The following is a 13036-nucleotide window of genomic DNA, read 5'->3' as shown; positions in this document are numbered from 1 at the left end:
TCTATTCCAGGCTCAAGCATTTCAAAGCCACATATGAACGTTGGTTTCTTTCCCTTCTGTTGGGCCATCTGTTATTTTCAGCTTAAATAAATGGTTTTATTTTAATTCGTTGAAGACTGTTGATCATGTATGTTCCACTTATGTTCCACTTCTTGGCAGAGCACATGCCAACGGGTCCATTAGAAGGGGCCACAAGAATGATGCCACAGAAACAGTGACCATGAGAACTGGCCTTGGAGTCAACCTGAAGGAGGTTAAAATTTTTAACCGAGTGAGAGAGAAAGGTGAGCACTCTTAAAGGAATATACAATTTGTTTTATGTTATATATTTCTCTCCCTTCTTATTTATTTACATTTATCAACTTTAAGTTAGGGATTTAGACCTATAGGATTCTAAAACCTCAGAACTCTATTATTTTTACATCTAGTTTCCTGCAAAAAACATATAGTAGTCTAATGAAATGAATGTTTAGTGTTCATACATCTGTATATTTGCCTAAGATGGTGCATGGACATGGACATGTTATATATTTGCCATGACTTAAATATAAGTTTGATCTAAGTAGTCTAGGAAAACTTGATAAGTATACAGATTCCAGGAAAAATACAAAAAACACTTAGGATATTAGATTGCAAAAAGCAGCTGAAATTTATTTTAGTTATATTTTAATATATAAAGTGATTATGGGCCCAGAATATCTTCCTTATAATGTGTTGTTGTTTTTTGTTTGTTCGTTTTAAACCGATAGGACAGAGGTGTGGGTATTTTATTTTACTTCCGTTAAAATAAATTGTAATTAACTTGACATCAAAGGAAGGAGTAATAATTTTGGAGGTAAAATTGATGGATTCATAGAGGGGAATAAACCTGATGAGATGTTGAGAGCATACTACATCTTCATTCAAAAGTGGAGTGAAAAACTTAGTATAATTAGGAGAGTAAGTACGTTGGAGCCACAAATTTCTTTGATACTTTATGTACCTAATGGACACAAAGTTTAAAGCAGGGCCTGTGTGTTGGTGAATTCAGTTTATGTTTTAAGTGAATCAGTTACTTGTGTCAAAGATTACAACATAAAAGGCTTGCTGGAATCCAGTATTGAGTTCAAAAAAGAGTTATATGTTTGATTGATTAAGGGGAAATTATAATGCTTTTATTTAGATGATGAGGGAAGAAAAAGATATGATCTTTGAAAAAACAAATCCAAGATTTCAAAATGATGTGATTAAAAAATCTGTACTTTATACTATTTAATTTAGTATTGACCCATTCTTAAAAGTAAGAACAAAAGGAATATTCAACATTAAAATATAACATTACTATAAGAAAAAAAACCTAATATTTGAAAAACTAAAGACAAACATGAAAATGCATGTATGTGTGTTTATATGTGTGTATATATATATATGAACATACACACGTAAGTACATGCACATTTTTTTTCCTCCTTAGGGACCAATGTTTGTGCCAAAGACAATGGTGGCTGTCAGCAACTCTGTCTTTATCGAGGATATTCTCGCAGAACTTGTGCTTGTGCCCATGGATATTTGGCAAAGGATGGAGCTACTTGCCTAAGGCATGAAGGATATTTGCTGTATTCAGGAAGAACCATATTAAAAAGTATACATCTTTCTGATGAAACCAATTTAAATTCTCCAATAAGGCCATATGAGAATCCACATTATTTCAAGAATGTGATAGCCTTGGCTTTTGACTATGATCAAAGAAGAAAAGGTACAAACCGAATATTTTACAGTGATGCACACTTTGGCAATATACAGCTTATTAAAGATAACTGGGAAGACAGACAAGTGATTGTTGAAAGTAAGTAAATTCATTTTTAAATAGTTTGATGGAAATGAGAATCATTTAGATTACTAGAGAAATTATAGTGGTGATTGCAGGTAGCAATTACGTTTTCCTACAGTTTATATTGAAGAATGAAGGCACTATATCATCTGACTTCCCCCAAAACCAAAGAAGCAATTAACTGCTAGCGTCTACAGTATATATACTGTGATTATTAGCTTCTAATCATGGAAATTTCAGTATATTTCATCATAATGCTTCTTACAAATAAGTGTATCAAAATTCACGGAAAGATAGTTTTTTCAGTCTAAAACTATACTGAATGATTTTGCTCTAGTGGGTTAAAGTATACCTTTCGAAAGATCTACTCAATATTCAGTTAATCATATTTTCAGAGATTATTTTAGAAACACATTGGTTGAAATATAATGTTATAGAAATGATGTAATGTTTTATGAGCGGTTGTTATTCAAGCTAATATTTAGTATGGATTATCCATCTAATTCAGAAAAACCTCATTACTGCCATCCAGTTTTTACAAGGACCATATTCATATTCCTTAACAACTTCTCTCTTTTCTCTAATTCTATGTGATTTCCACATATTCCCAACTTTTCCAATTTCACAATATTGATGGTTTTTTCCCTTTACTTTATAAATTGCAAAATTATATATAAATTTATATTTATTGTAATCATTTATTTATTGATGAACATTTAGGCTGTTTCTGATGCCTCATCATTGTATACAAAGCTATAGTAATAATTTGTGCATGTAGATATGTTTATTCATAAATGTGTTTCTGTAGTAGAAGTCTAGAAATAGAATTGCAATTTTATTTTTCATAGGGTACATATTTTATTTTTTATAGTTGATCAAATTTCCCTCCAAAAAGACCATACCAATTTACATTTTCATCAACTGTCTATGAAAAGGACTATTTTCCCACACTCTTGCCAAAATTACTCTTATAATTCTTGTTAGATTCTGACTATTTAATATGAAAAATTACATCTTCACTATTGTACATTTCTCTGATAACTAGTGAGAGCCATCGTATACTCACATGTTCACTCCTAAGAAAAAATGTCTATTTTAGGTCAAACTTTGTATTGTGCATTGCCATCCCTAGTCTATGCCTCCACCATTCATGTTCTTTTGACACTTAATATCCTTCAGAAAACTCGTGCCTACTCAAATCCTACTCAGCCTTTCTAAATCAATTCAAACCTATACTCTACCAACACACATTGTTTTTTCTCTTCTCTAGCTTACATACTCATTGATAACTTCATGTGAATATGTATATTCCAGTGTACACCACTTTGTCTTCCCAGTGTGAGTGTGTGTGTGTATGCGTGTGCATGTGCGTGTGTGTCGGGAGTTGGTGTATCTGTATGTGCATGAGGATGAATGTCAAAAAGCAGCTATTACCGTACTGATCATAGTGTTCATACATATTTGAGATTTATTATTTTGGGGGATATATCAGTAAGAAGATTACATTGTAATACACTTTGATCCCTCCATTTTTCCACACTAATGCAATTGGGAGTTGGAAATATTTATATTGGAATAAAAAAGGAGAATTATTTTCCTGTACTCTTTTTTTATGTTTCTTTGAAGGATCAAACACAACTAAAACTAAGGAGAGCACTATCCACAATACGTTAATTAATTAACTTAGTCATTCTTGTTGTGTGTGTGCTCCAGATTCTTTGTTAGTCACTTTGCATGTAAAGATTAATAAGAATCCATAGTCCTTTAGAAGCCATAGTTTAAAGAAAGAAACTGCAAGTAAACTGACATTGGAATACAATCTAATCCTCAAGATACTAGAGTCCTAGGGAATGAAAAATCTGCCTGGGGAAGTAGGGAACATCTCATGAAAGTTTTAACAGAGGAAGCTGCACAGAGCTGAGTTGAGGAAATTTAGGGGGTGAACAGGAGTCTACCAGTGGTTGGGTCAGGTGGTGGGAGAGAAAAAGAGGATGAATTATTTTAGACCTATGATTCTTAAAGTGTGGTTCCCTGGGGATCCCTAAGACTTTCAAAGAGTCCAAGGGGTCACAACTAATTTCATAATAATACTAGACGTTATTTGTCTTTTCCACTGTATTGACATTTGCACTGATGGTGCAAAAACAATGGTGGCTGAAACTGCTGGCTTCTTAGCACTAATCAAAGCGATAGTACCAACCAAGCAACACAAGTAGTTACAGTATTTTTCACTGCCACATAATAACAGAAAAGAGCCAGTTTTTATTTAAGAATGTCCTTAAAGAAAGTATAAAAATTATTAGTTTTGATAAATATTGAGTCCTCCACATACATCTCTTTAATATTCTGTGTGCTGAAATGGAATATATATATACATAAAGAATTTCTGTTCCTATCTGAGTACAGTGGTTGACTGAAGGAAACCATATATTTTATTTGTGAGATTGGGTTGGAGCCAAACTGGCTGTTTTTTGTTTGTTTTTTTTTTCAAGGAACGCCTTTTTTTTTTTTTTTTTTACTTGAAAGAATGAGGAACAAACTATGGTTATTCATGCCTGGGTGTTTGACAAACATTTTCTTAAAAATGAATAAAATGAGTCTGTCATTTCATGGAAAATCACTTACAGTATTTATTGCAAATAATAAGAATCAAGTTTTTCAAGTGAATATTAGAATCTGGGGGGGACTTGTATCCACCATAGTGATATTGATAGCTTTCCAGTACTTAACAACTTTTCTGAAGAGACGGATGGTGATATTAACTAATGTGATTTGTGGAAAACATGCATAACTCAGGGAACCAATATTTTCCAATAACATGACAGAATCATTCATGGGTAATTGACCCATTCAAAGTCCAAGATAGATCAATGAATATTAATATAATAGAGTATGAAAAGCTCATCACTATGGTTTCAGAAGAATATCCATAATTATCTAAAAAGGCTACAAAAATGCCTCCCTTTTCCAACAATATGGATGTATGAGGATGAATTTTCTTTATATACTTCAACCAAAACAATGCAACAGGTAGAATGAAGAAAGAGATATGAGAATCAAACTCTTTTCTAGTAAGTCAGACATTAAGTAGATTTGCAAAATTGTAAAACAATGCCCTCTTCTCATGGCTTTTTTGAAAACAAAAGTTGCTTTTCATTAGAGATGTGATTTATATTAGCAGGTAATGGGTTAATGCTTATTATTGAAAATATTTTAATAAACTTCTAAAAAAATTTTCAGTTCGGAATTTTATATAGATACAACCCACTTAAAATCTCTCTGGAGTCTTCAATAATTTTTAGGAGTGAAACAGTCCTGACATAAAAAAGTTGGAGAACCACTCTTCTAGATCAAGGCTCATAAAATTTTTAGTACAAAGCTAAAAAAAGGAGCCACATGTCATTTGGTCTAATTAGAGAATGGGTCATATGACATGAATTGGTGTGAGAGATGATGCTGGAGTGATAGAGATGGCTGATATGGAAGGACCTGGTCTGCTAAGATAAGGAGTTTTTATTTTATTCAGTAGATGAGGGGAAACGATGTAATGTAAGCATGGCAGACATATAATAAGATTTGTATTTTATGAAGATCACTCTGGCTGTGTTGTGTTTGATGTAGTAGGACAATGGGGGTAGAGGTACCATTAGGAGTTGTTGCAATATTGCAGATCCTGTTTCAATAAAGATAAGTCCAAATGAAAATGTATCTGTCAAAGTATACAACATAAGCAAACCGTTCTAATCCCTCTATCCAAAATCAAACCACATAAAATCAGTAACACTTTACTAATTATAGTTATTAGCTCAGCATGCAAAAGGAGAAAGTTCAATGCAATGGTTGTTTGGAATCAATCGATCTAGGATTCAAATCCCAGTTTGTTACTTATTTTCTGAGTGCTTCTAAGTGTCAATTTCCTCCTGTACAAAATGGGAATCCAAATTATAAATTTTGGGGGAAGAGTTTATGAGAAAAAACAAACAAATAAGCGTAATGTTATTTAATTTAAAACTTTATATCATTTGTGTCATGTTGTAACCAGTGCCCTGCTGGCAACAGTGGCAGGCAGAACACCGTTCCAGGTTTGGGACTCTCGGCATGGAAACAATTCAGAGATGAGAGGGGCCAGTAGGAATAATTAGTAAAAGTTTATTAAAGAAGAAGAGAAAGAAGACACGTTAAAGAGAGAACATGGATGTGTTCAAGGGAGAAGCACCTACTGAGTGGGAGTGGGTTGACTTGTTATATAAGAAAGATTTGCTGGTGGCAGGTTTCCATAGTCACCTTTGCACACTAGGGGCTTACAAGTTTGTATTAGCCTTGGTTTGCATTAACTAGGTACCTTCTTTGTTCTGGAAGGAGATGCCTTTCAGGACTCATAGCCTGCTGTCACGTATCCAAAATTTGTATGTGGGCAGATGTTTAACAACCTTCAGGACTCCGTGCTTTTTGTTATTAACTAAGAGTTTGCTTTGGGCCCATGATTTTACAAGCTTTTATGGTTCGAGGAGGTTTCAGAGCTTTAGAGGAAATTTTTGTCCCATGAGAAGTTTGTGTGTTTGCATTAACTCTTGAACCTGAATAGAAGAGCAGGGACCACAGCCTGGATACCCTATTCTATCCTGCCTCAACACTTGTGATTATTTAGGCTATTTATCTTTGTCCTTAATTATTCTTAGTATATTCATTAAAGTAGTTAAACAATCAGAAATAATTACAATACTTGGGTACACGAGAGAGTTTATTAAAGCCAGAGGAAAATTTAAAAATTAATTGCTTTATCTACATTTGAACTATTTCTAAATAATCTTCTTAACCTCTCTCCCCTCAAAAAATATACTGCAAATTTGTTTAACCACTGCAATTTCCCTCGAAGTTTTGTAGGAGAATTTGCAATTTGACTTGCTAGGAGTTAAAAAAAAAAAAAAAACAAACCTGAATTACTAGCACAAATAAATAAATGAAACTAAGATGTACAATTGGTTTCTGTCTCAGTATTTCACCTTGTTAAATCTAGAATAATACATTTCTTTTTGTTACATCTTTAACCAATTACCTAAGGACTAAATTCATGAAAATTTGATGAAGTATTTAAAATATCAAAGGGGTCTAAATAATTTTACAAATCAGGTTCAGAATTAGAGCCTTCATTTATCTGAATAAGGTGACAGGATAGAATGAAGGTTCTCACTTTTATCTTCCCAATTCATGTAGAATTAATATTTTGCTCTGAGGTTTAAAGGATGGGATAACAAGAGCTGTTAAATACAATTCAATATTTATTAAGTGCTTACAATGTGCTTTGGATTATTACTTGTGGGTGAATAAAGACGAAAATGTCTAGTTTCTGTCCTCAGGCGCTTGTACGGGAAGAGAAAAATGAGACGATTCACTTTTCATATGTCAAGAACCAAGACCTCCAGGCAAGACAATGTTGAAAGTTTTTATAGTTTGAGGCCACCTCTGGCTTTAAAAACAGAACAGTGATTGATAAAATAGAAAAATTAAAAATTAAAAAGAGATTGCTAAACTCAAAAGGCAAGATAAAATTCTCCTTGAATAATATACAGAAAAAATATAAAAGGCAGTAAGAATGGCAGGAACATCAGACTTTCTGGGCCAGAGATTATGGATCCTACAGAGAAACAGGGCCTGCGAGGCTGCTTTAAACCAGGGGCAGGAGTGAGGCTGGTTGAGGTTTCCTCATAGCGAAAGGAGGCTGAACAAAGGCTGTGTCACCACTTGCCTGGGCCAATGACTTCTAGGAAGTTATAACCCCAAAGGCTTAAGAAACCATAAGTTTATGGCTCTGCAGGTTTCATAGGTCCTGCGGAGCAGAAACCCAAGTAAAACATGAAGGAGCAGACTTCTCTCTGTTGGGTGGTTCTGAAGTCACCTCTACTTTGCCTCTGAGCCCCAACCAGGAGTGAGTACTGAAAGGTTAAAAATACAGCCCAAAGCAGATCCATCCACACACACCTGGTAAGTGACCTTGGTATATATTACCAAGTTGGCATTACAAATCAGTAGAAAAGTAATGAATTGCATTTAATAAATTATGCTAGGCCAATTTATATGTAACAAATAAAATAAAACAAAATTCTACCTCTAGCTCGTATCAAGCTCAAAAATAAATTCCAAGTTCATTAAAGATGTTAATGTGATGAATTTGTTTTTAATATAAAATAAACTATAGAATAATATCTTTATGAACTCAGGGTAGGAACAGATTTCATAAATTAGGCACAAAAATACAAAGTGTAAGTTTGATATATTTTACCTCATTGAAATTAAAAACTCTTTGAAGCAGAAGATACCATAAAGAAGTTGAAAGACCAAACGAGCACTAGGGGAAGATACCTGTAATCCCCAAAAAGCAAAAAAAGAATTTCAACTAGAGATATAATATACTACTACAAGGACTAATAGATATATGGGCAAATTATGTGAGGCTGGAATTCCCAGGAAAGAAGATACAGTCACATTAAGATATATTCAGCCTCACCAATCATCAAAGAAGAAATTCTAATGAAACTATGAGATGCTGTTTTCTACCCATAATGTTAGCAAAAATTAAAAGCTTGACAATGTGAAGAAACAAGAGCTTTCTTTCACTGTTGACGGGACTGACAATTTCGAACAGTCGCTTTTCAGAACCATTTTGCAATGTTTTGAAATGTTGAAATGTACATGTGCTTTTATTCAGCAATTCCCACTTTTAGAGTAAACCTATGGTATTCTACTTTTATAGAAAACAATGGCATACTATACAACAAATAAAACATTTGATGTTATATCTTTCCACATAGTTATCCTAAAAAGAATTTGGTTAAAAAATCAGCAAATGTTGCCAAACAATATTACAATTTGATATGATATGTGATGTTGAAAAACATGCAAAACAGTACTATTAGTGCTTTTGGATAAAAACTTATATACTAATATTTTTATAATGTAGTGCTCCTTTTCTTGATAAGTATGCAATGGTTATTCGATATGTGAGATGTTAAAATTAGGTGATGTATATATGTTGTATTCTACAACAAAAAATATGATTAAAAAAATTAGGTGGTGTGAAGTGAGGGATAAAATGGTCTCTTTGTATGATTTCTTCAAATTTTGGAGGTCATATTAGTTCAAAATTTAAGGTTTAAATTAAAAAATCATACACAGTAACAACAACATTTTGCTATCTTCAAGGGAGTAACAAAAAAATGGTATTGAAAGGACTGAATGGTTCCTACTATACTTATAATATGTTAGTACTGAAAAATCAAAAGCATTTTTAGCAAAATGTTAAGATTTAAGTCATTAAGTACTATTCTGAGCATTTAAAACATTTCACAAAGTAAATGAAAGCAAGTGACTCTGAAGTTGGTCACTTGTAAAAATGAAAACACATGTCATTACATTTTAATTGGCCAAATTTCATAAATATGCATTTTCAGAATTTAAATTACATTAACAATGAATTAGTGAATGATATGGTAATTGGATCCTATCTGCCTTTCTTTTTTTCTTATATATGGATATTGACCTCCATTTCATATCCTACTTGATACTTTCAACAAATTACAAGGAGATATTATTCCCCATGTTTGTAGATTAGAGTCACATTTTGTAATTAATAGCTTCATAATAATTTTCAATTATGTCTTCAAGACTCCTGGTAGCAAAATACTTTACTTTTAAAATATAATCATATTTCCTGTAAGTGTTTTTTTTTTTCTTTTCCTTTAAATGGGCTGTTTCAGTATCGTTTTATGAGTGTCTAAAAATGTATTTGATTATGTTATTTTTTTTCTTGCATTTCAGAAATTTGTTTACTGTATGTAATTCAGACATTCATTTTCAAAATGTAAGAATTTTGGTCATTCAAATTTTCAGAATTCATAAAATAAAGAAAAGGTTACTTTTAGTCATCTACATTTATTAAAGTAATTTTCAGATTAACTAGTTAGTGGCAACTGTTGAAAAGGTATAATGTAGTGTTGTTTTATTAGATATTGAAAATATTAAGATAGGAAAACGATGGAAATAAGAATGGAAGTTATACAAAGAGTTCAGCAATTTGGAAAACGTGGAATAATTTTTAGGGTACAGAGGAAGACAGAAAGAAACAAGGTCATTGCTTTTCTACAGTAGAACTATAGCTCATGGAATAAATCATGGTTACTGCAAAGGAAAAGAGAATATGGATCTTCCCTCATTAAGTTGTAGGCAGTAAATTAAAATTCAATTTTGCCTCCATGAATTCAAAATTTCATAATATATTTGGAGTTTTTCCTAGAGGATAACCTGTGGCAGGCATGAGTGTTCTATTTAAAATCTCTTCCCTGCCAACTCCGACCAAGCCAAATCCTTAGATGGCAATGACATGCATAAACAAGAGACATTGGAACCATAGGTAGAGACTATTTAATGTGAAAAGGCAGAGAAATTCATGGGGAACGTGGGTGTGAAGCAAGCCTTGGAGGCAGAGAACTGACTAAGAGGACTCAAGTGTCTTTATGATAGGCATTAAGATTATTCACAGTCAAAGCTGCAAAATTCTTCATATCTGCATCAGATTGACTGACAGCATCAGAAGGAGTAGAAGGAAATGTGGGGACTTATAGACTTCCTATGTTGAAAATTGCAGTCATAATGAGACAGGAAGCTGAAAAGTTTTCTGCACAGGGGTTCAGGCTAAGGGGAATGACCTCATAGATCATATTAGAAGGTCTGACAAGGTTTCTGTTCCAGGAAGCAGAAATAGCAGGATCATATCCATATGGAAGAGATTAATGGCCAATGGTTATAGAAACTTGAACTTTGCTAGAAGCCTAAGGAGAGCTCTAGAATTGTTTCACTTAGTGAGGCTGGTTAGAAGTGGAGAAATGGCTGAGAAGAAGGAGGCTGGCAAGTAGATAGACAGTTATAGAGAGCTAGGTGATCTTGGGGAGCACACAGTGATTCAGATATAAGTCTAGTTCTCAATATTGAATTACTGTCAAGTAAGGTCTCAGTAGGTGAGTGAGGGTGAGGATAGTGAGATTCCTAATCCCTGGTCATGGCCAAATTTATATTAAATATCAGATGATACATATATTTCTCTCTTAGTCCCTAGTTCAGGAGTTGCAATTTTTATCAAACTGCCCCAGAATTTTGTGCCTTAAAAAGACAACCACTTATTTAAACCCACTCTTCTGTAGTTCTGCTGGGTGGTTCTTCTGGTCTGGGTGAGCTCTCCTGTTTTCTGTGGCCAGCTGGCAGGTTGGATGGTGGCCAGATGATTCAGGATGGTCTCCGTCACACATCTGGCAGTTGATAAGTTGTCTGCTGGTTAATGAGGGTGGTTGGACGGAAGTCTCTTAGTATCGGGCAAGCTAGCTTGGGATGGTATCGGTTCCAAGAGAGTGCTGGCCCCAATACGCAAGCACTTTCCAAGCTTCTGATTGTTCCACATTTACTAATGTCTCATTGGTCGAAGAAAGCCACATGTTCAAGCCCAGATTGGAGGAGTAGTGAAATAGTCTCTCATTGTGATGGGAAGAGTTGTCAAGTGATGCACCTGCATGGAGGGGAAGAATTTGTGGCTACTTTTGCAGTCAGTACAATTATTATCAGCCTAACTCCAGAAGCTCCTAAAGAATACTTTAAAATTTGGCCTGCCTTTTTAAAATGCACTTTCTTTTTTGTTTTGTTTTATTTGTGATATTGTAATTCCTGACAGTCAATAGTGTGCTATGGTAATTGTATCAGGTTCTTTCCATAAGCTACAAATCAATCTGTTTGATGGGGAATAATTAAAATGGGACATGAAAGAATTCTCTAGTGGGAAAATAATATAACAAAAACCATAGAAGCGTTAGTGGATTTAATGGCACAAATTCATTCTATCACCCTTGAAAGTATAATCTTTTTCGGATTTAGTGCAAATAATGCTGATTTTTTCTCACAGGTCTCCAATGATTAGTTTCTATTAAGTCACTTTAAACCACCCACCCCCACCCCGCCTGTGTTTCTGTGTAAACCATGTGACTGAAAGGCTTGTGTTTTAAGGTTTTGACTTGAATGAGGTAAATTGTAAGTGGCAACTAGGAAAAAAAAATAGTTGAAAGAAGCATTTTTCATAGGAAGTAATAAAAGAAAGTATGTACATTAGAACTTTCTTTTGAGAGATTTATGGTTATGAATTCAGTAGATGAAATCAATATACTGTGAATTATAAGTAGATCTTTGAGGATCTGGATGATGAATTCAAAATTCATAAGAAAATAGTAGAGTATCTGCCGAAACAGGCAAGGACATAAGTGAGTACAAGGTTCATCTTGAAAGATGATTATAACTTGTAAGAGTGAAGTTACTTGTCAGTGTTGGAAAGACCGAGACATTACAACTTGATATACCCACTAAAATATGCTGTCTTTTAGGCTTAAATGCAAGAATAAAAGTGTATCAGAAATCAAGAAACCTATTCACAAACTTGTTCAAGACACATTCAGACTTCTATTCTGAGCTTTCTGATATAACATATCTGGTTAAAAATGCTAAAGAGAGTGAGAGTGCCTGCTTGTGAGAGAATAGTAAAAGAATGTATACAAAACAACCATTACATGAATATAAGCTTTCTAGGACAGAAATCAGTGTACAGATTTTTCCCTGTGTGTGTGTGTGTGTGTGTGTGTGTGGTTTTTTTTTTTTTTACTTAAATTTTCAAACATACTAAAAAATAAAGAGAAAATATGAACCTCCAAGTATCCATTACAAGGCTTTAGCAATTATCAAAATTTTACTTAACTTGTTAGAAAGTTTTTTAATTATAAAAACATTTATACATTTTATGTATATACAAAAAGGGTAAGCCTCTATTACCTATTTAGAATTTCTTTTCCATTATATATTTTTATACTTAAATATCAAGCCTTCCCACCCAAATTTCAGTTTTATTTTGTTAATGCTAAAATCCTTTTGCAAACACAGTTACTCCTGTTTCTTTTGGTTGAAAATAAAAGTTCCTTCTTATTTTCATTTGTACCTTCTGCTCCTGATGAAATCTTCTGTTGAATCTTGAATGCTATTGATATTCCTATTTTTTCCAAGGATTTTATCCCTGAAAAATTTATTAGTTTCATCATTATTCTCATAGGTTCCTATATACTTTTTCTTTTTCTTTCTTTTTCTTTATTAGAGAAGTTGTGTTTTACAGAACAATCATGCGTAAAATGCAGGATTCCCATATAC

General features: G+C 33.4%; 1 protein-coding gene across 5 annotated transcripts in view; it reads left to right on the top strand.

Annotated features, from left to right (window-relative positions):
- Positions 1-13036, top strand: part of LRP1B (LDL receptor related protein 1B) — a 1893223-nt gene that overhangs the window by 1429948 nt on the left and 450239 nt on the right. For all 5 annotated transcript variants that reach the window (XM_037849262.1, XM_037849261.1, XM_037849260.1 and 2 more), the window contains 2 exons: positions 160-284; positions 1454-1825. In XM_037849262.1, coding sequence (XP_037705190.1) covers positions 160-284; positions 1454-1825 — 497 coding nt within the window. The remainder of the gene's footprint in view (positions 1-159; positions 285-1453; positions 1826-13036) is intronic.

This window comes from Choloepus didactylus, chromosome 9, assembly GCF_015220235.1.
Source record: "Choloepus didactylus isolate mChoDid1 chromosome 9, mChoDid1.pri, whole genome shotgun sequence".
In the NCBI taxonomy this organism is placed as follows: Eukaryota; Metazoa; Chordata; class Mammalia; order Pilosa; family Megalonychidae; genus Choloepus; species Choloepus didactylus.
The sequence above is the reverse complement of the archived record's forward strand: the minus strand, read 5'-3'. Positions and strand labels throughout refer to the sequence as shown.